The 23,309-nt window shown below is 52.7% G+C and overlaps 1 protein-coding gene across 1 annotated transcript in view; it reads right to left on the bottom strand.

Moving 5' to 3' along the window:
* Positions 1–924: 924 nt before the first annotated feature.
* The window catches only part of Drd2 (dopamine receptor D2), a 58,056-nt gene continuing 35,671 nt past the window's right edge, over positions 925–23,309 (bottom strand). The window contains exons 2-8 of the mRNA XM_004646372.2: positions 15,183–15,498; positions 9,494–9,603; positions 7,978–8,114; positions 6,615–6,805; positions 5,635–5,721; positions 3,821–4,148; positions 925–2,101 (exon numbers count right to left, since the gene is read on the bottom strand). Coding sequence (XP_004646429.1) covers positions 1,908–2,101; positions 3,821–4,148; positions 5,635–5,721; positions 6,615–6,805; positions 7,978–8,114; positions 9,494–9,603; positions 15,183–15,467 — 1,332 coding nt within the window. The 5' untranslated portion in view covers positions 15,468–15,498 and the 3' untranslated portion in view covers positions 925–1,907. The remainder of the gene's footprint in view (positions 2,102–3,820; positions 4,149–5,634; positions 5,722–6,614; positions 6,806–7,977; positions 8,115–9,493; positions 9,604–15,182; positions 15,499–23,309) is intronic.

The raw sequence follows: 23,309 nt of genomic DNA on the forward strand, positions 1-23,309 counted from the left end.
CACTCATATGCCCTCATGGCGTCTAATGACAGGATGAACGTGCAAGCGCCATCCAGGTCAAGATCATCCACCGTGCATGTGCCGGCTGGCTGGTTATAAGTGAGGTCAGCTGCTGAGAGGTCCCCAACACTTCCGGACCTCAGAAGGAGGTCACTATTATTGGCTGCCCTGAGCTGCACGAGGGATCTGCTTATCCCTCACCTCTGAAATCAAGGTGCTCCTGGGGACAGGAACTCTCCCAGGATTAGCAATACATTCAGTTTCAAGGATAGATCAAAGTCCATAATTAAGTGTTAAGGGCAAGTTAAGTGCGCCGAACTTTGGTGCTAAAAATATTGTATTCAGCATGCAAATTATGCACTGACAGCTCCCCAGAGCCTGAGCCGTGGGTGCCACCACCTTGTTTGTCATCACCACTGTTATTCTCAAGGTGGTGAGAACATCCCTCTTCCACTGGTGGATTTATATTTCATTTTCTTAAGCCACGTTGCTGTCCTCAGGGCAGGGTTGAGCGGCAGCCCTGGAAAATGTCGAGCTGTGGACTGGCTGAAGAGAGAGGACAGAGAGGTGTGCAGGCCACAGCACTCTTGCCGGTCTACTTTCTGCAACCTGCCCCAGAGCTGGAGAGCGGGGCACGAGACAGAGACAGGATGAAGGATAGAGACACAGGAGCAAGGCCCACACCTCCAAGGCCACTTTTTCCAAGGAGCTCTTCTGCCCTGGTGGAGAAGGTGCCAAAGGAAGAGCCAACCTTCAGGCACACCAGACCTGGAGAGGCAGGAACACCTGGCATCCCTCCAGAAGGACCCGCCCCAACTCAGGAGCTCTGGAAGGTGTTGGGACTGCTCCAGGCCACCCAGGGGCCCTTGAGAGTTATTTATTGTAGAAGTTTTATTATTTTGGTGCATTTATGGTGATGTTACAGAGTCTGGAGCCTGGGGGCCCCTCCAAGCTGCAGCTTCCCCTCCTCCCTCAGAGCGGGGCCCAGCCAGGCCAATGGGCACTCAGCAGTCCTTAGCCATGGGCTCTTCTAAGGCAGAGGCATGGGAAGAGAAAGAACAGGGGAGAGAGAAGAAGCCAGAAGGAACAGAAATGGAGAGATTTTATGTCAGAGTGTGGCAGGAGGTAAACTCTCAAAGAACCTCAAACACCCCAACTCAGCCCAGATGTGGGTCCAATACTTGACTTCCCAGGCTGGCCAGCACAGGCTCACAGATGGGAGGAGGCTGAGGTGGTGAGCGGAGCCGGTGTTTCCCTCTCCACAGATCCTCCTGGGGCCCTTGGAGATTAGGGCTCTTCCCTCCAAGGGTGTCGAAACTGTAGGGGAGCTGGAACGGAGTGCAGGGAGTCAGGACCAGAGCTGTGGAAGATAGGGCTTGCTTTGGGACTGGGGATGGAGCTGAGATTCCTGACTTGGGCACCTCTGGGGTCCTAGTACTTACATGGCTCTCCCAGGGCTGAAGTTTCTAGGGCCTTCCCTGTTCGAACTTTGTAGGGTGTGAACCATCCCTCCTACCCCAGCACAGGCCCATGAAAAACAGGGGAATCCCAAGGAAGTGTGCTTGCCCTTTCAGCCTTGATTCTGGCCCCAGTAATCCAGAGACCCCAGACCCTAGAGAAAGGTCAAGGAGGGCGGCTGCATCTTTGGTGCCAAGGAGAGAGGGCCTGCAGGTGGGAGGGAGACCCTGTGAGCTGCTCTGAGCCATAGGTCCAGTCCCGGGGCTAGTGCCTTGCCCAGCTCTGCCTCGCACTGGCAGAGGGAGGGTGTGAGGGCAGGGGGCACAGAGCCAAGGTAACACTGCAGGGCCCAGTCTCTTGGGGCCTTTCTGCCCATGGCTCGCAGGAACGAGGCCTGGAGAACCCAGGCCTGGAGTGGGAGGCGGCTGCTGCGCAAGCGGGCGGCAGAGTCAGCAGTGGAGAATCTTCATGAAGGCCTTGCGGAACTCGATGTTGAAGGTGGTGTAGATGATGGGGTTCACGGCGCTGTTGACGTAGCCCAGCCATGTGAAGGCGCTGTACAGGACTGGCGGGATGTTGCAGTCACAGTGTATGTTGAGGATATGCGTGATGAAGAAGGGTAGCCAGCAGACAATGAACACGCCTGTGGGAGAGGCAGGGTCGGGCCAGGATCCAGCGGGGGATGGGACCAGGGCACCCGTCCCACCCGAGGACCTGGCTGTGCAGCCACCTCTGACGCTCGCCCTTGAAGAAGGGTCCCTTCGCCTCCCCAGCCTTATTTTCCTTACCTGCCCAGGGGATAGAATAGTGACTCCCTTCTGGGGAAGGTGAAGCAGATTAAAAATAAGCCCTATGCTGGCATTCTGCCCCATGGTAGCCAGGGGACACGGAAATACCTAGGCCACTTCCCAGGGGCCTTGAGAATCGTGTCTCTCTCACTCTGGCAGTGAAGGAAATGTTTCTTGTTCATGGCAGTGCACAAGACAAACTTTTCAAAAAGGAGGCGTTAAACCCCTATCCCACTTAGCTTTCACAGCGTCTGCAGGAGGCTGACTGGAAGCTGAGTCCCATGATTGCTCGGAGATACACCCTAGACCTTTCTACTCCAGAGCAGCACAGCCATGTGGCATCAGTCTGTCTAGGTTCCCGAAGAACTGTGCCCATCCTTGCTCCAGCCTCCCCCGTGCTGCTCCCTTACCTTCCAGGCCTCATGTTTGCTAGTGCAGCTGGGACAGCACATTCTTTCACTCACAGGGATTTCCCGGGGCCCTCCTGTCTGACTGAGGTGTGCTTCCCCCTCACCCCAGTACTGGGGATTGAACTCAGGACCTTGTGCTTGCCAGGCAAGTACTAATTCGACTGAGCTGTCTCCCCAGCCCTGGTGTGTGCTTTCTCCAGCACAGTTGCTTTGAAGGGACACTCAGCACGGAGACCCAGGGGGCCCCTTCAGGGCCCTAGTACTATCTGGGAAGAGCAGGTGCCTGGAACAGAGCACCTGTGGATGGCAGTTGCAGGACATACTGCTCCAGCATGGCTTTGCCATGTCCTAGTCACGTGATCGTGGTAGTCCCCTTAGCCTGTTGGGACAACATGCTTTTAAGCATGAGAAGAGGACAGGGGCACTTGTCTACTCCCATCCCAGGGCTGTCGGGCTATGAAAGCCCCTCTCAGGTGGTACACAGAAGGCAGAATCACGTTGGGCCCTCCTTCCCTCAACCATCCTCTTAGTTTGTGACCTTTATTACATGAATTTCTAGGAGAACTTCATTCGAAAGTCCTGCTTAGTGGACCGGGCCACTCTCTCCCTTAGGTCAGAGCCCTCTGCTTATTTTCACAGCTCTCATTCCACAGAGATGTGGCTGAGTATGTTTATTTTTCAGTTCTACAAAACAGCAATAGTTAAAAACATAAGGGACATGCTCTGCTTCCAGAGTTTAAAAATATGTCCACCAAACCTATGCCGTCTGGCCCCAACAAAGTCCTGAGAGGTTATCTACTCTACAGGCAGAGGATCAAAGATAGAAAGGGGCCTGGCTGAGGACATGAGCCTTGGTGGCCCTAAAGCAGGCTGGTCAAGCCCACGGACTCTAGAGTCCAACTGCTTGAGTTCAAATCAGGAGTTCTTCTTGGTCAAGTCATACAGCCACATCAAACCTGAGCTCGCCCATCTATCTGTAAAAGGAGCGCACCTATGGACTGTGCCTCAGAGCTTGTCTGCGTGTCAACGAGCACGGCCTGGCCCTGAGAATGCGCTGAACCTGTGATATACATGCCGGCCAAGGTTCACCAGTGAAGGTCAGCGGGGCTGGCAGGGACTAGGATCTGCAGCGATGGACCGGTTCCCTGGCGCAAGCTGACTCACCAAGAACAATGGCGAGCATCTGAGTGGCTTTCTTCTCCTTCTGCTGGGAGAGCTTCCTGCGGCTAATGGTCTTGAGCGAGGTCCGGGTTTGGCCATTGGGCATGGACTGGATCTCAAAGAACTTGGCGATCCTGGGGTGGTTTTTGGCGTGCCCATTCTTCTCTGGCTTGGCGGGGCTGTCGGGAGTGCTGTGGAGGCCATGGTGGGACTGGGCGGGGAGAGTCAGCTGGTGGTGGCTGGGCGGGATAGGGCTGTACCGGGTCCTCTCGGGTGGGCTGGTGCTGGAGACAATCTCCATCTCCAGCTCCTGGGCTCGGCGGGCAGCCTCCTGCACCACAAGCAGAGAGCGCTGGGTGAAGCTAGGTGTGGCCTTAGGCGGCAGCCACCTAGGCTCCTGTGTTCCTCTTCTCCCCTTCTTTCCCCCTGAAAACTCCTGCAAACACAGGGCTCCTCTGCCAGGGGGCTGAGGAGAGCTGTCACAGAGGCAGGGGTTGTCTGGAGCCAGAGCCCACTTCCCAGAGCAATCCTTTTGCAGTCTCCATACCCCAAACCAATTTCTGGAGGCTTCTCTTTTGTTACCTGAGCAACACTTACTGAGTGCCGCCTAAGTGCCAGTTCCCAAGCTGGCTGCTAGGGATAAATCCCGGAATGATACTCAGTCCTGTTTCCAAGTGCTCACGCTCTAGCTCTCTGGAGAATCCCCACCCTTGTACCTCCTGCTGGGCTGAACCACAGGCCCAGTGGTCTTGCTTCGTGGGCACCTGCACCAATGTGCAAACTAGACTGACCCAGCTGCCAAACAGCTGACCCCTGGGGCCCCACAGCTTCCCTGTTGACCCGACCTGGGGGGCCTGGTGTAGGTCCACTCACAGTCTCCCAGCCCTTCCTTAGGCTGTCCTGTTTGAGGCCTCAGAGGTCTTAGCTCCAGCTTCTAAAATGCAGCCAGTCTATGTGCCCAGATGGGTTGCTGGGCAACTGAGTTGTTGTGTTGAACCTATCCTGGGTCCTTGTTTTGGTACCTGCATCATAAACAGCTCTTGAAGTGATGCCCTTGGAGCTCAGGTGAGAGGTGGGAATCCTGGTTCCCAAGGACATCTGACCCGGACTTTGCCTGTGGCCCTGTGTGGGTGCCCTGACCTATATTCTGCCCACATGTGTGTGTGCATGTGTGTGTGCAGATGCACACACGTGTGCAACACCTGCTGCCTGGACCTCAGTGCCAAGGCTATGCCCAGAATTGCACCTGTGGTCCCTAGCCCCAGAGCCATCCTGCTGCTGTCTTCCCAGCTACCCACCTCCAGTCCCAAAGCCTGCCTGGCTGTATGACAGCACATGCCAGTGGAAGGAATGCGGTGAGGACTTGAAAGTAACAGAGATCTGGGTTCAGATATGTGCTCTGCCACTGTTCAGATGTGGGGAAGTTACCTAAGCTCTCTGAGCCTCTGTTTCCTCTTTTGAGAGAGAAGATTAATAATAAAATCAATTGGACTTATTTTCCAGGGTCGTGGTGAAGATTTGATGAGATAATTGGAACTCCCTAGGTGTGTGAGAAGTAAGAATAGCTACTCTTACCATGTTTATTGTTTTTATGGCCGAGTCTGTCATGCCAACAATTTTCTGCGGACTGGGCCGTGTAGGTCCTGCTCCACACCTGCCTGGAGGTGTGCATGGGCAGCCTGCCCTCGGCTTGGGCAGTGCAGGGGACGCTGGGAGGTGCTTCTCTCCTTGGCCAGTTGGTGCGGGTGCAGAGTCATGGCTGGTGGGCTCCCCCAGGACAGAAACCTCGGCTATGGATCCCTGACCTGAACACTTACCATCCTCCGCCTGTTCACTGGGAAACTCCCATTAGACTTCATGATAACGGTGCAGAGTTTCATGTCCTCAGGGTGAGTACAGTTGCCCTGTGGAGTGAGCCAGCACATGGGTCACACGAGACGGTGGGGGAATTGGGCACAGGGAGACAGGAACCCCAGCTCTATGGAGACCTCAAACTACAGCAGGGCTCAAAGACCAGGAGAGTGGGGCTGCAGAAGGCAGTCGGGATAGCGTTGAAGTCAGTGCTGCGATGAAAGGAAGTAGGCAGGAGGAGGGACAAAAGGACCCTGACTTTTGTGGAGCTCTGAGGCTCCAGCACTTCTCGAGTATGCTGACATCTCTTCTCATGATGAATCTTCAGCCCACCCTGTGAAGTCCATATTACAATTTCCATTTAACAGATGAGGAAACTGAGGCTTACAGAGGTTAAGTAATTTGCCCCTGGTCACTCCGCCTACAGGGGGCGGTGCCAGGATTCACACCTGCTATGTGTAACCTGAAAGTTGCACACAGCCTTCTCAGACAAGGCTGAGTAGAGGGGAGAATTCTTGAGCAGAAGAGCAAGGAGCTGAGAGAACAGAAAATAGAAGTAGGAAAGAAGTGACACAGATGCAGGAGGTGAGCAGAATAGAGACTGTAGTGGAGGAGACAGATGGAAGGAGAGCGAGACAGAGCAGGAGGGAGGAGCTAAGAAAAGAGGAAGAGGGGAGCAGGAAGGTGCCAGGCTGGACCAACTGCCTCAGTCACAAGAACTCTGGGCAGACTTCTCTGTCCAGTTGGTGCCACCACGGATGCCACCTCCCACCCTTGGACACCCAAGTCCCTTGTCAGAGACCCATACTCTCGTGTGCCTGTTGGACACTCCTCTAGCCTGGACCACAGCCCTGCTGTGGTGCCCCAGTCCCCACCTGAGCAAGGGACAAACCACCCTGGGACCGCTTAGGGAGGGACACTTGGAGGGGAGGCAGGGTCTGTGGACCTTGAGTGGGGCCCTCAGGGTGGTCCGGAAAGCTCGGCTGCTGCGCTTGGTGTTAACCCGCTTGCGGCGCTTGCGGAGCACGACGTAGATCTTGATGTAGACCAGCAGCGTGACAATGAAGGGCACGTAGAAGGACACGATGGAGGAATAGACCACAAAGGCAGGGTTGGCGATGATGCACTCATTCTGGTCTGGGGGAAAGAGGACCAGAAGTGGGAGGGCATCGCTGGCCCCTGGCCACCATGCCACACCGCCCCTGTCTCCTTGTGGGAATGAGGAGCAGTCTTACAGAGCCTATGATGAGATGCTAAAGGCTCCTTGGAAGTGTCAGTCATAAATCGATGCACAGGTACAAACCAGAGTATTAAGACCACAATCATCATAAGCAAAAGCTGAGCCAGAATGAACTGCTTCCAAACTTGTTCATTCTTAGGTTACTAAGCATTAGTTTTGACTGCTCTGAGCACACAAGTAAACCCGCAATACGCAGAAGGGACACAAGAGTTCTTTTCCAAAGGACAAGGCATTATTCCATCTTCGGCTGCCTGCTGGGGCGGGGAGTCCCACCACGTGCTAACTTTAGGAGCAAGACAGCTCGGTCCTGTGCCCTGGACTCACTTGTGCTGCAGTGTGTTCTGTGTGCTCCCAAGGTCCCTCTAGGTCTACCAGATGTTTGTTCTCTATCTCAGGGCTTTCCTGGGTTAATCCAACCATAGCTCTGTTCTCACTTCTTAGAATTCCTGTGACACTTTGACTTCATACCACACATTCTCTAGGCTTCCCTGCGCTCTGCATTGCTCTGGTCTCCAGGGGCTACTGCCCAGCTCTGGCCTCCCCGACAGGAAGCAGCTACACTCCAGCAGGGACTCTGTGTCTCTTCTGCCAGAGGTGCTGTGCAGCTGTAGGGAGCTCCCAGGGGAGCTCACTTCCTGCTTTCTCTGGTTTCCCTCTCCAGGTAGCTCAGATCTGGACTGGGCTCAGACAGCCCACGAGGCTGAAGCCTTACCACGAAAATACCTTGGCAGGGGTCAATGGGGAGTCATACACACACGTGTGTGCGCACATACACACACACACACACACACACACACACACACACACTTTGTGAAGCTCTCTGCTTCAATTTCATAAAGCTGAAAATGGCCAGACTTTCTCCAGAGCGACTTTCACCACTCCTCAGCCCACTCAGCCATGCCCTCAGCTGCTGTTTCCTCTCTAGCCCAGCCTGGAACAACTCTGAGTGGGGCTGGACCTAGAAAAGCCAGGCCAACCTCAGCCCAGGGTGGGGAATGGACTCAGCAGGACTCTCAGCACAAGGGCAGGGATCCGAAGCCACTCCCGCCCTAGACAGAGGAAGACTCACCTGTATTATTGAGTCCAAAGAGCAGCGGGCAGGAGATGGTGAACGACAGGACCCACACGATGGCGATCATGACGGTGACCCGGCGCTTGGAGCTGTAGCGTGTGTTGTACAGCATGGGCATGGCCACAGCTGTGTACCTGTGAGAGGGAGTGAATGTGGGGTGCAGGCCCAGGGGCCCTCCATTCCACAGAATGCACACACAATAGATGCCTGGACCCAGGGGCTGGGCCAGCGATCACCTCCATGGAGCTGGCCTCATAGTCCCTCTCAACTCTCCCTCCTGTCCCCACATTCAGTGAGGATGGCTGGGGATGCCCCATCCAACACAGGTGAGCCAGCTCAGTGGACTTCTGGGCCACGTCCACTTGGGTTTTGGGCTTTTGAGGAGCCATGGCCTGGGTCTTCGCCCCTCACTTAGGATGGGCCTGTGGAAGGTGGAAGTGCTTGCTGACGGACCGGTGGCCAGGCCTCTCAGAGCAAGGAATTGGCCCTATTTACCGGGAAAGATTTAAAATGATGACTCTTGACAGTCTTCCCTCACATTCCTCTACCCAATGCATCTGAGGCACTCAGTTATCTTCCACAAATGCCGTGAGGGAGCTGGGGCAGTAGCACAGGAAGCCTGTATGGCACACTGGGGCAAATTAGTGAAAGGCTCTCCACAGCCTGCTTAGCAGGTGTGACAGTGCCATGGCCAGAACTGGGCATGAAATGCAAAACCAAACTCTGCAGCGTCAGGAGGAAGGTCTCATTGTATTCCCTGCCCAGACAATGAAACTGGGAAGTCCAAGAACTTTAGCAAGATCAGGTAAATAGAAAATGACAGGCAGGAGAGATAGCTCAGTAGTCTAAGTGCCTGCCTGGCAAGTACAAGGACCCAGGTTCCATCCCTGATACTACTCTCTGTGCCAGCCCCAGAACCCTGGGCATGCTGTGCCAGCCTCCAAAACTGAGCATGGTTTCCCAGTGCTGGGGAGGCTGAGACAGGAGGATTACTGTGAGTCGGAGCTGCATAGCAAGACCCTGTACCAAATAAATAAATAAAAGATTAAAAAAAAGAAGGAGGAGGAGGAGGAGGAGGAGGAGGAGGAGGAGGAAAGAAAATGATGGAGCCAGGGCTTCATCAGTATCAAGTACTTTCTTTCTTTTTTTCCCTCAATACTGGGGATTGAACTCAGGACCCTGCACTCACCAGGCAAGTGCTTATTCTAATGAGCTATCTCCCCAGCACAGTACCAAGTACCAAGTACTTTCTCTTTCAAAGCAGTCACTGTGTAGGTATTTTTGGGAGCCTCACAGTCTAAAGATGTTTGTACTACCTTCCCTTTCAGCAGTTTGTACTATCCTGGCCCCCCAACACACACACACACACACACACACACACACACACACACGGACTCACACACACAGCCAGTCCTACAGCAGCATCACAGATACTGCCTGACCCCGAGCAGAGGTTGGGGCAGACAGACAGGTGGATGGCCAGGGTCCCCACCCCCAGGCTGCCCGGACTCACCTGTCAATGCTGATGGCACACAGGTTCAGGATGCTCGCTGTGCACATCATGACATCCAGAGTGACGAAGATGTCACAGTGGATCCGGCTGAATTTCCACTCGCCCACCACCTGGGGACAAAGCAGCACACCATGTGGGCAACGGGAGGAGGACAGTAGCTTACAGCATGGCTCAGGCCACCAGCAGCAGATCAGGCTGGGGGCTCAGAGGACAGCTGTGGGCCTCTTGTGAGTCACAACTAGAGCAGAGGTGGCAATGGAGAGAGTGCCCGTGGGGATCTGAGGCCCACGTGCCCAACTTCTATTCTCCTAGACATACAAGTTTGTGCCAAAAACTTGACTAGGAGAGAGACAACTCACTTGAATGGAGTGCCTCGTCTTTGAACCTTAATCTGTTAGACATTGGTGTGATCACTCTGCGGCCCTCTGGGTTTTCTTGGTCTATTTGCTGTCATTCATCAAAGCAAAACCTGTATTAACCACATCGTTCGTGCTCTGTTTCTGATGCTCTTTGTGAAACCCCAGGCTTAGATCCCAGCAGGGTAGCACCAACTGTGTCCAGTCTTGGGGAGAGACTGTCCCTCCCAGAGTCCACTCCTCTATAAACACAGTACACTACTTACTCAGTAGCAGGCCAGTACCTCTCACGTGCAGGCCAGTCACTCCCTTCATATTCTCATGTATCAAACCAATATTTCCTGTGTCCTAAATCATCCTGGGGCCCGAAGTGAGGTAACTAGGGGCCATTCGTTTGGCTCTAATGCTACAGAGTTAAACAGACCGCATGATCCTAAACTGCTCTGCCCATCCTGCCTTGCACTTCCCATGGAAACTCTAACAGACTCTGTAGCATGAGTTTTCTCCTGGCCTTCCCTTTGCCCCTGACCCAAGCTTGGTGGGTGTTCCACTGGCTGGGCTGTCCTTTCCTGAGAGAACTGTGAATAGCGTTGCATTTTTTCTCAATGTCACTGCCCTCTGTGTCATTGCTTGGTTATAACTGGAAACTGAACCCCAGGTATAATTTTAGAATACTTGTACTTTCCAGGAATGAAACTGGGCCTCAGAAAAATACAGCGACTTGCTCACAACCTTGGGGCCCTCCTTCACTAGCACAAGCTCTGAATGAGCTGGGCAAGCCTGGCCATGCTCAGCCTGGAGTGTGTGGCAGAGTCAGGGCCCGAAAACTGTCTGTGAAGACAGTGACTCACTACGAGACAGGGAAGAACCGTCTTCTCTTTATTATCTTTAGAGGGTAAAAAAAAAGTCTGGGCTGGAGCAACAGAAACACCAAGACAAGCTAGGGAAGAGGAGCTGTAGTGATGTCTTTGGACTGATGAGCAACCAGGAGTTCAACTCCTGACCATCGTGCACACACACATGCACACACACACACATTCTCACACACCTGCATGTACACCTGCACATCCCCAGCCTATCATTCACACTACATATACAATCACATAGCTGGCTGGCACTGGCACCTCAGGAAGTGCGGAGCTACTCAACCACTGAGGACATCTTTGGCTTCTGTCCATTGCAAAGAAAGAAGTGACAAAGACCTCTCTGGTGACAACAGCAGGGCAGCACCAACTGTGTCCCAGCTCAGCATAGCAGTGGGGCTAATGACCACGTTGTTCATTCTCACCACTGCCCTCTCTTCTACCCAGGCATAGAACCAAACCCTGGCATTTGAGCTCAAGGATGGGTGATGTAGCTAAGTTCATCTGATTCACACTCACCTCACCTTAAAGCCTGTCCTAGGACTGGCATCTAGAAGCTGCATCCGTGTCCCTGGGGATCCAGGTCTGAAAGCTCAGGCCCTGTGTCTCTGTCTCCTTTTTCCTTCCCTTATCCCCACTGTCCTTCTAGCCTCTTACTGAGCAGCTTAGTCCTTATCTTAGGCTTTTGGATGCAGACGCAAACCAGACGCATACAGAACCTGTTCTCAAGATGCTCTTCAGCCCCTCCACCTCGCAGCCCGCCTAGAGAGGGCTTTCTCCTCTGGTCTCAGGAGTACCTGCTTTGCAGAGGAATTAGGGGTGGCCATTCAAAAGCCCAAGAGAAGCGTCACATTGGCAGCCACTTTATGGGATATTTACTCTGGGCACTGTACTTTATCTCATTTATTGTTTTTAAAAGTCTTACAAGAAGAGACTGTCTGCTCCTTTTATAGGTAAGGGAACTGAAGCTCAGAGAGGCCAGGAAGCATGGCCAAGTTCACCCAGAAGGCGGCAGTGGGGCTGGGATGTGGGACAAGCTCATTGGGCATCACATCCTTCACTTTTTTTAAGCACTGACACCATCTTAGAAGGAACCACCTAACTCGAGAAATGACAGAATCATCTATAAGAAGCACTCGGTGCGTACAAGACATGGCAAGGAGAGACCACCACGCCAAGGGTGGGCAAACAGGGTCACAGAAGAAAACACACTTGCCTGAGGGCACTTGGAGATTTAGTGGCAGGGGAAGGACAAGCCCAGGTTTTGTAGCTGCACAAAAGATTGCTCCTCCACACTTTGGGGCATCTTTCACTGACATCTTGAAAGGCTAACTAAAATAACACCCAGAACTTAGTGTGTCGGCTGCTGCTTCGAACACATGGTGTTCAGATTCGTGGAATGACGCTGGCAACCCTCAGTTAAGGACTCTGGCTCCTCCTCTCCTAGGGGGTGCTTCTGCTTTACTGCTTCTCCTGGATAATCTTTCCCAAGTGTTAGCTCTTTCTGGAAGTCTTCCCAACAGCTCCAGGCTGGGCCCTGTGCCCCCCTCCCACCGTTCCCCTTGTCTCTGGGGGACTGTTCCATGTCACCTCCAGAAAACAGAATTATATTAGGGCTCTGTCTTCCTGCACAGCAGGCCAGTGCCTGGGACCCCAACATCTAAGATGGAAATGTTCAACAAGTGAATAAATAACTTTGAGATCTCTGCTCATCTTTTCAGAAAACACTTGCTGAATGAGTTCATGAGTATTGCCTTTCTGGAGATGGCCTTAGCTTTTTCAGCTTCTGATCATTCCACATGGAGCCCACTTCCAAACCCATTTACTCAGTCTGCACAGATGTTTTGGAGGGAGGTGAGGGAGGCAGTAGTACAGAGAGACATTAGCCTCCCCCTGGCTGCTTCCTCTCGTGGTGCTGAGATTGAACGCAGGGCCCCATCCATGCCAGGCAAGAGCTCCACCACTGATCTGTCTCCCCAGGCCTTTGATCACCTCTCCAATGTCTACTTCTAGTAAGTGTACACAGTGAGCGTCACCTTAGGAGAGCAGATGGAGCCTCAGTGGAATTGCAAGCAGGCAGGTGACCCCTTCCTGCCAGTTGTCGGCACTTCCCCACCGCTATCAATGAAAGGAGATGGAGTTGGGATGCGAACCCACTCCTCCCACCCAAACGCAGCATGTCTGTCACGTAGGGGGCAAAACAGTCCCAGGACAGACAGAGGACGGCATGCAGACTATGGGGCACATTGAGCACTGCTAGAAATGGAATAGGATGAAACAGTCCAGACAACTATAGCATCTCTTGGAAAAAGTACAGTATGTAGTAACAGAATGCTGGGCAACATTCCACCAGAGACAACAAGTTGAGGATATTACATCCTTTAATTGGGGCTTATGGCCATGGTCTTATTTTAAAGGGATTATATGGGAGATTCTGGGTACTATCTGAGAAATTGCCTGTTTGCGTGCTGCCTGATGACACACTTGACTTCACCTTTAAAATAATGGTGGGAAAATTTTAAAGGTGTTTAAAACACTTGCTTGAGAGATTTAGATTGCTCAGGACCCTGATGTGGCTTGTGCAGAGATTTGCCTCTGCCCTTAGGTCTAGGTAGGGCTAGGGAGTGTGGGCAACAGCAGAAGTCATGTCCAGAGCCCCAGGAGAACACTGCTCACTCTGGGGAGAGGGTGTCCCTCTGGCTGGATACGGAGGGGCCCCAAGAGGACTGGAGCAGTCTCTCTGGGTGGACAGATGTGGGATACTCTGCCACTGTTTTTGTCTTCATCACCCTTGCATGCTTCCCCCATGCAAGGCACCATTCTAAGCATCCTTCATAGAGTGACTCATTGAGCCTCAAGCTAGTCTACATGGCAGGTCCTATCACTGTTCCCACAGTACAGATCAGGAGACTGAAGCGTGCGGAAGCTTCCTGTTCTTCCACGTTACCCACGACTCTTTGCCGATGGTCTGGTGTCTAGGACTCTGCTTTGGAAGGAACTAGATGGGGGTCAAGCCTGAGAATCACGAAGCTTTCAGACAGGATATGGGATGGACAGAATCTAGGGCCTTCCCATACATGTGAGCCATAAAGAATTAGAAATCCAGCCCACATTTTTATGTGGCTTTCTTTTAATTTATTTCACTTTTTGTGGATTATTCTTTACTATTCAGTTAGATCATTCTGAAAGTTTTAGACTATTCTGGCTGTTCTAACAAGACCATGGGAAAGATGGGCCAGAGCTCCCTGGGCACCAGGAGGTGGGTTCCACAGGAGGCCTCTTGGGAGCCTAGGGACCGGCAGGTAGGCCAGATTGCATCAGCCTTCCACCCCACCTGAGCTCCTGCTTCTAGCCATCTCCTGTGCTCAGCCCTACACAGATGTCCTTCTTTTCAACAACAGGAGCCTTCCAGCCCAGACAGAGGCCTTGTCTTTGTGACTTAGGTGAATCCACCTCATGCTCAGGGTGGCAGAAACGACAGCTCAGAGACCTGAGTCGTGGCATGGTCCCCAGCGCCTGATCAGCTTTTCCAGACACACAAATCAGTCCTACACAGGTAACCCTAGAATTCTGGGCAGAAAATGGGACAGGACCCAGCTTGTGCCCATTGACACCCCTTGGCCATCCCACATCTGCCTGCCAGTCTGGGGCCCATCTGCTTGGGAGGTACCCTCCTCGGCCTTCTTCCTTTGCTACAGGACCTGGGAGAAGACAGCAGCTTCTTCTCAAAGCCTCTGCTTCCTGGGAAGTAGGGAGGGTAGCATCGACTCCCACGGTTCCCTGATCAGTGCATCCAACACACGTGGCCAAGTGTTGGGGCCACACCACGGTGCTGGCTGCCCCTCATGCCAAGGCACAGAGTTGAGCGCGCAGTCCTGAGTGGCCCAAGAGTGAGCTAGATAATTCTTCCTAAGCAAAGGGGCTGCCATGTGGGTGATGGTAGCCTCTTCCTGGGGGTGCTGGCCATTGCTGCCAGAATCGACTGGGAATGGAGAGGAGTTTGAAAGTGCAGAGCAGCCGCCCCATTTCTGACACTGGGAGTGAGGAGAGAGGGAGGAGGGCTTGAGGCCTGGGAGCACAACACGTTCCTTCCTTTGGGTCCATACCTGTTGTTCCACTTCCAGCATCACCTGCTGGGTGACTTCTGGAGCCAGACAGAGCTGCACTTTGGCCCTGCCAGCTGTGTGCTGCTGGAGAAATCGCCTAACTTCTCCAACCACCTGGTTCACCAGCTGCACAATGTTGACCACGCCAGCCTCACAGGGCTGTGCATTCCCCCCAGGCCCAGCATTTAGTAAGTACTCTCTAGATGGGAGTTACATTTAGTAAGGAGACAGTCTAACCACCTGATAAGGGGAAAAAAATTGAGCCCAGAGGAAAAGGAGGGAGTGGCAGGCAACCTGTGGTGGAGCAATTGGGAAGCTGGAGTCCGGGCTCCAGCAGAGGGCCTCCTCCTGCGGCCGCACCTACCTCCAGGTAGACGACCCAGGGCATGACCAGCGTGGCGACAAGCAGATCAGCCACCGCCAGGCTGACGATCAGGTAGTTGGTGGTGGTCTGCAGTGCCTTCTCGCGGGACACGGCCATGCACACCAGCACGTTGCCGAAGACGATGACAAAGATGAGAAGGGTGAGCAGCATGGCGTAGTAGTTGTAGTGGGGCCTGTCCGCCTTGCCTTCCGACCCATTGAAGGGCCGGCTCCAGTTCTGCCGCTCCAGGTCGGCATCGTACCAGGACAGATTCAGTGGATCCATTGGGGCAGCGGAGCCACTGGGCAGCGAGGCTCTGGCAGGAAAAATGGACACAGGGCATGAGCAGGGGCATCTCCAGGGCACTCTACCTCCACAGAGGGGCCCAGGGAACCACCTATTACCAACTGCAAGGAATAAAGCGAAGACAATTCTCCAGACTCAGGATTTTAACTTTTATAATCAGCACTTTTACAATCATGTTGGGGCTGAGAAGATAGCTCAGTGGCTTAAGCACCTGCTTGGCAAGCACAAGGTCCTGAGTTCAATTCCCGGCACCAAAACATAAATAAATAAGTAAAATAAAATCATGTTGGGGCCTGCCACCACTCTTCTGCTAGGAAGTATTTGCAGATGGTGAAAGGCATGAACAAGTGTATTGTTTTAAGTGCATAATAAAATAAGTAATCTTGAATCAAGCCAATCATCCATTCTTTCATCCATTCAAGACACTTATAAGCACAATCCATGTATCACACACACAAAGATAAGTTAGTTAGGAGTTCTGACTTCTAGTGGTAGGAACAGAAATAGTCATTTATTTATTGTTGGTTCTATAAATATTTATCAAGCATTGATCTGTATATAGCAAAAAATGTGGACAGTCAAAGAGGAGTCAAGGATAACAACAGGAACAAAATAATATGTGGTTTTATAACTCATATTCTGGAAGAAACATAGTCAATTAATGGAGCAACTCAATCTATGGATGGTAGGTACTAAGAAATGGACTGGAGAGGGAGAATCTCTGCCTGGCTTGGATATTCGAGGAAAGATTTCTGGAGGAAATGATATTGAAAAGATGTTCAGCAACTGAAGGCTGTGTAGTGATTATCTAGCTAAAGAGTTGGGTGCTAAGAGAAAGATTCTAGACACAGGAAGCAGATATAAAATATACAGTTGGATAATAAGAGTCCTGGTGGAGGACCTGAAAGGCATCCAGGACAGGGGATGCGCAGGGTCCTGGCACAAGTGGAATCTGGGCAGGCTGCAGAGGGGAGGTCATGGAAGGCCCTAAAAGTCATGCCAGGGATTGGCATCAACCCTAAGGGTGGCAGGAATCACATGACCAGGTCTGCCTAGAAGACAGATGATTCATGTCTACAAGAGAGAGGATGCAGTACAGAGCATGGTTGGGAGGGATCCAGAGAGCAAGCAGGACGCCAGGAACCCAAGCATGCAGTGAGCTACTTCAGGGTACATCTGGTGACAGCCCTGGAGAGTAGGCATCCCATCCCAGGGAGAAAGACTTCCAGAAGGAGGAGTCATCTAAGACGCAGTAGGAGGAGAGGCTGAGTCAACTGAGTGGGGACAGAAGCTCCAGCAGGGAGGAAACCAAAACTACCAACAGTAAGTAATTCTCCTGGGCTGGTAAATATAGGGCATGACAGTGAGGTTGGAGAAAAGGAACCCAGAGGGACAATCTTGGGCCAGGTTAGGGTCTTGTTAGTGTGGGAGTCCCTGAAAAGTTGGAGTAGAGAAGAACACCATTGTGCTGCTGTTCTACAGAGGTCATTCTGACGTGGAGGACAGCTCAGTGCAGACGTGGGAGAGCCATAGCTGAAGTTCAGCTAGGAGACCACAGGACCTACATGAAGGTAGTGGGAATGAGGGTGCGGAGATGTGTTCAGAATCAGGAGCCCCCAAGGCTGGGGGTGTAGCTCAGTGGGACAGCTCTTGCCTGGCACGTGCAAGGCCCTGAGTTGTATCTCCAATGCTAGGCATGAGGGAGTCAGTAGCACAGAACTTGGTCACTGGACAGATGTGCACAGGGAAGAGATCAGAGGTAATCAGGGAGAAGAGTCGAGGATAGCGACAGGATTTCTGCACCAAGCTCCAGGAGACGGTGGTGCTCACAGAGAACGCAGAGCGAGGGCTCAGGAGCAGATTGGGGAGGCATCAGCTTGACAGGCTGTGTTTTGGTTGTGATTGAAATATAATGCATGTATAATATAGTCAGTTTTCCTGCTATCAAAAATGTTCCAATTTCATAAAATGGAATTAAATTCACCTGCCTTTCAAGACGTTTGGAACAAGAAATACATGACTTCCAGGTGCTTTGTTCCCACATGGATTCAAAACCACCAGTTTATACCATTTGGGGTGAGCAGAGCACCACATCCAACAGCAATTCTCCTTACTTACACCAAGGAACAGGACACACTCAGTACAATAGATCAAGGAGGACTGCAGGGAAGGCTCAGCCTGTGTCTACACAGCTCTTCTTGTCCAACACACACACTCTGTGAGCTCCTGGCAGAAGAGCATAGATGGTGTCCCGCCCAGCACCTCCACTCTGGGCACTCGGGGGTAAGTCAAAGGCCTGATCCCACGTGGGATGACATGCGATGTCACTGCTCAGCAAGTTTTCTAATTCTAAGGCTGTGGAGCACTGTTTGCCATGGATGCTGAATTGAGCAACCAGTCCCTCTTCTCATGTGGACACACAGTGGGAGACCAGCACACACATATTGATCCGGCAACCAGGGCTGCTTCTGACATCATTTATTCTACAGGCCTCTCATGGGACCTGCTAGCATAAAGCACTGTGCCAGCACTGTTAGGGCCTGGAGACACAGAAGGGCCACTTACCCGCACTCTCTGCCCCTCTTCCACCTTCTTCCTTCCCTGGCTGCAGCCTGCACAGTTGGCCATGGATCTCCACTCCCCGTGTCCCCTCCCCTACCCATTCTCACATCCACCACCAGACTCGCTTTCTACAGCAGTGCTGAGTCTGCCTACAAGCTTCCTATACATGAGAAAGGTTTGAGAATTTGCCAAATTATCTCCAACATGCTACTTCATTTATCCTTAAAAGAACCCCCTGAAGCAGTCTCCATTTCAAATGAGGAAAATTTGGAGAACTATACTCAGGCCCTACACATCCTGCAAAACAAGCCTGGCTCAGAACTCTCTCGCCCTGGAGTCCACGCACGCTGTCCTGCCTGGGCCAACACCCATTCTCCAGGGCTCCCAGGGCTCCACAGTTCTGTGATCACTTTTCTCATCCAGATATAACTATCTCAAGAACTATACCACTGATTGCCATCCTGCGTCGTGGAAGCACACGCTCCTGTTCTCTTCTGCCTCCCGGCTCTGGGGTTTGCAGGCAGTGCATGTTCAATAAACATCTTCTGAATGAAATCCAAGGATTTACATAACCGGGAAGAAAACCTGTCCAGACTGGATATGTCCCTGCTGACACAGGCCACGACCACGCAAGTGCAAAGAAGGCACCAGCCGGAGAGCATCATGGATGCTGATGTCAGATACCGTTAGGGGCCGCTTTGTGTCTCTGGCTTCCCCACTCATAAAGCGCTTATGTGGACTCTCCCATCCCAGCACCTCAGAACACAACTGCACTTGGAGAGCAAGCCTTTAAAGAGGAAATTAAGTCAAAATGAGGTCAGTAGAGTGGGCCCTAACCTGATTGTGCTGTGTCCTTACACTAAAAAGCGGAAGTCTAGACCTACAAAGAGACATCGTGGAGCACACACAGAAGACATCTGAGGACACTGTTGAAGGGGGGAGGGTTTGAAGATGCAGCACAGTCTCTCCCTGGGCCATAGCTGCAAGGCAAACTGAGTGGCCCTCAGGATGAGGTGGCCGCTAGCCTGGAGGATCCGGTTCTCCCAGGCCATCTGCTGTGGGCTGTAGCTATCATAGTACTCACCATATTTCATAGGGTCCAACACAAAATTGAATGTAAGATGCACCACTGTTTCAGGTACCACCAAGAAAGCTATCAAAGCCCAGTACAGCTCTAAGATTCTTTTTGTTAAGAAATGCATTCTGACTTCAGAGGAATTGAGGTGGGGGCCATGTCTCAGAATGGATAAAAGAGCCCCTAGGTATTTTTCTACTGGCTTTTTCTCCTGACTTCTAAAAAAACCTGCCTGGCCTAGGTTCTTCGTGCCCCAGCCTCTTCTTTCTTCTTTTCTTTCTGCTTCTGGGCTATACACATGAGGCTCCAAAGGATATCCTTGGAGAAGCACTGGGGAGAGGCCAGCCTGTGGTTTTGTGACTGCAGTGGAGCCCAGAGGATTCCGTAGGTCCGGACCTTCCCCTGTCCCTTACATGTCTCCTTCTTGGTCAGAGCTAGTGCTCCTCAGAAGCTGGAGAGGCCCTTACTGAGGTGGGTCAGTGCTGTTCCAGGTGTTCTGAGCTGGCCTTACTCCAAAGAAGATGTGAGACTTGTGGTGGGGGGTGCCAGGCACATGGCACCTTCTATCCTGAAGAAGCCCAACTCTTTAGTCACTTTTTCAAAAGATTATCTCAGTGTATAACTCAGGGTGAATTAGCTTTATAGTCACCCTGAGTTATTACAGTCACAAGATTTCTCAGATAAGTAAGATCCCATGTTTTTAAAAACCTGGTGTCAGTGCTCTCATTTTGATTTAAGATTTTCAACATTCAATCACCTTATTCACCACTTCCAAACACTGCCTCTGTTCCTGCTGGGTGCCTCCCACCTCACACGGAGCAGATCCCAGGCACAGGCCCAGTCAGCGATCACTGCGCCTAGTGTGGGCCCTGGCACTTGGGAGCCCTTAGCGCTGTAGCTACTCGATGGTTTCCTGAGACATGGCGGGAGGATGTGGCCCTCAGGTGCCAGGCCTCCAGGAGCCCTGCCTCCCCTAGGCCGGCCTTCATCTGTACAGTGCAGCGAGGCAGCCTGCTCCATCGGGCAGACGAGCTTCCAGGCTGCTTTCGCACCTTCTGGGCCTTTCTTTCTCAGCTGCCCTCATGGAAGCCAGCGATACGGGAAAGCCATTTGTGTGGGTGGCCTGCAAGCCTCAGGCCATCAAAGTGCCAGGAATCACATGCCCCTGCTCTGTTGCCAGTACTTACTCTTCTACCCTAATGCCGAAAGGCAAATGTCTACCGAAAGATCTTCCAGAAGACTCTTCCATCTGGAGCCCAGTGTACCTCTTCCCGGTCAAGTCCCCTGAACACCTAGTAGAACGCCAGCCTGGTTCAACAGTGGTTCTCTTCAGAAAACTCAGAGCAGAGCATCCTACTAGACATCTGGAATGACCAAGGTGTGCAGGAGATCAGGCCAAGTGGAAGGAGGAGCCCGACATTTCCACCCTCAGCAGCTCCTACCGTTTGCCCCAAGTATCTTACAAGTTCCAAGTTTCTGTGGTGTCCTGATTTGAAAATTAGCTCGTACTCCAGATGAGTAGTTATGAGAAAGCTGGAGCCGAGCTGCCAGCCCCTAGGCCAGCACCCTGCTATGAGCAGCCCCTGAACAGAGGGCTGGGAGGACCCCCAGGGTGGGCAGAGCTGAGGAAGACAGGCTTGGGGGTGGGGGGGACAGCATGCTGGCCTAGCCGCACCTCAGAGATAGACAGGCTCCCTGGCTATAAACAGCAACTGCACCTTACAACTTCTGCACATTGGAAGAACAACCTCAGCTTGAGTGCTGAGGCACTCAAACCTGACATTTTTTTCTTAGAAAATTCTGAGAGACGTGATCACCCTTAGTCCTCGGACTGGTGGTGGTGCCAGTGGTCAAGGACTCCATCTTCAGGGCAGCTTGGAACCTTGGAGGAAAGCTGGCTGGCCCAGAGGAGGCCCCATCCTCAGTCCCTCTCTCTCCATCTCTGTGTCACCCTGTCTCTATCTCTGTCTCTCTTCTGTTTCTGTTACTTCAGGACACAGGACCTGGGGTTGGGGGGCAGGGTGAGGAACCCTGGTGCCGCCTCAGCCTCAGCAACCTGTTTCCTGTGCCCCATGTCAGCCTCCTTCGTGCGCTGCCTTCTCTGAAGTTTGGTACTTGAAGGAATCTAATTGTCTAATTAAAATTTAACAATCTCTTATCAGGCTCAATGGCGGGTGAGACAGTGCTGTCTTAAACACATCATTTTTCCCCTTCCTTTTCTGAGACTTGAAGCATTTCAGTGAAAAAGTAGAGAGAGGAAAAAAAAAAAGTAGAGAGAAGCATCTTGCATTTGCATCTCAAAAGCAGCACATTGTCAGAGTGATTTGAAGTGGATGGGAATTGGGAACTATGGATAAGGGGCTCCTGTGAGGGCCCCTGCTAGGCAGACCAGGGCCTCCCCTCCTCCTGCAGGGAGCAGGCTGTGACTTGGGGTGAGCCTTTCCCCAGAATCTCTTGCAAGGATGGGAAGGCAGGATAGAAATGGCAGAGAAAAGGGAGGAGAAAGGAGAGTCATAGAATAATGCCTCAAATGCTCTGGACTGGCTGGGGACGGCCTGGGCAGCTCCAGAAGGGCCAGGCGTCCTGCCAGAACTTCTCCCTCCTCTTTCTCCCCACCCTTCTGATCTGTCTTCTGAGTGCCTTCTCCAGGGAAGCATTCCTGATGCTTTCATAACACATATGCTCCTGGGTGATGCTTACCGCACATATAATTAAGACATTGTCTAATTATTTGTTGAGTGTCTGGGATCCTTGCTAAACCATGTGCTAGCCCAGTGTAAGGAGCCTATCCTTGTCCTTGTCATAGCCTTGTCTCTTCTGGTTTTACCTCACAGCACAGTGCCTGGCAATAGCAGGTGCTCAACAACACACACTGGAGAGATGCCATGCAGCGAGTGCCTCGCTCATGGGAGACACTGGAGCAAAGCGGCCCTAGGTCTTTTTCTTCTTCTCAGTCACTTATCCTACGTCCTTCTTGAGGAGAACCAGGGCCCTCCCTCTGTGGCTGAGTCACTGGGGTGGGATGCCCAGCTGACTGGGTTCTAATCAGAACACCGCCTAGGTAGACCAACCTAGTGGCAGCCAGGGTCACATAGCATGGGCATGAAAAAGAGTTCAAGTGTTTGAAGGTGCAGTGAGGCGGGGCTGGGTACTGTGTATCCCATGGACAGGAGAGTGCAGAGCCAATGGGGATGCTGCTAAAAAGCTGAAGGCCCCCAGGCTTCACAGCATCTGGACTGCTGCGGGGGGAGAGAGGTCCACCAGCCACAGCGGGCCAGAGCCGTCCTCTGATCTCATCCACAGCCTTGTACTCTACAGCACAGCAGCAAGGGCCCTGAGTGCAGCTGAGCCCAAGCCCACAGTACAGCACAGCAGTGGGGGCCGTGAGGGTGAAGCCAGGGCACACACAGGCCCTGGCCCAGCTACAGAGAGCCCTGCAGGAGAATCTGCTTGGAACAGAGGCAGAGGGGAGCTGGGTGTATTGCGGGCCCTCATTCCAGCCCCCTCCACCACTGTGTTGCTTCTTTCAAGGTTCCAGGTGTCCCCAGTCTACCCAGGTTGCCCTGGGAGTGCGGAGCACCCAGAGGGGTCTGGACAGCAGTGGAGAGCAGGACTTCGCAACCTCATCAGACCCCAGGCCTCCAGGGCCTGCAGTAGGGTAAGGCAGGGTCTGGAAACAAAGTAAAGGCACGCAGGGGTGTCTGCCTGACAGCCCCAGCCCTGCAGATCTGGATGGCTCTGTAAGAAACATCTTCTCACAAACTGTCAAAGTGTCACACATTAATTAACTGTTGCTGGAGTGACTCAGTGTGGGGGGATGGATGGCTCCAGTAATCTAAGCGGGGCCGGTCTCCACGCGTGCTGCCTTTTGATTAAAAATCCTCACGGAGCCAGCGCTCCCCAGAAAGGGCAGCTCATGCTGTGGGTGGGAATCTGGGGCAGGTGGGGCCTGGGCCCCTCCTTGGAAAGGGAACCCAGTGGGAAAGCAAAAGCCCCAGAACTGCTTGGATCTCAGCGGAGAACACAGCTCATGGCTGGCCTGCCCTGGGGTTTCTCTTTCTCTCGCCTTTGCTCTCCCTCCCCCCATGAAAAGAACTGGAAAGTTGAGCTGGGTTTGCCCCCAGGCTGGGCAGGCACCTGAGCCCACAGAAGCAGTGGCTAACATTCGCCATCCTGTCCCTGCA

Source organism: Octodon degus, unplaced genomic scaffold, assembly GCF_000260255.1.
Source record: "Octodon degus isolate 3935 unplaced genomic scaffold, OctDeg1.0 scaffold00266, whole genome shotgun sequence".
Lineage (NCBI taxonomy): Eukaryota > Metazoa > Chordata > Mammalia > Rodentia > Octodontidae > Octodon > Octodon degus.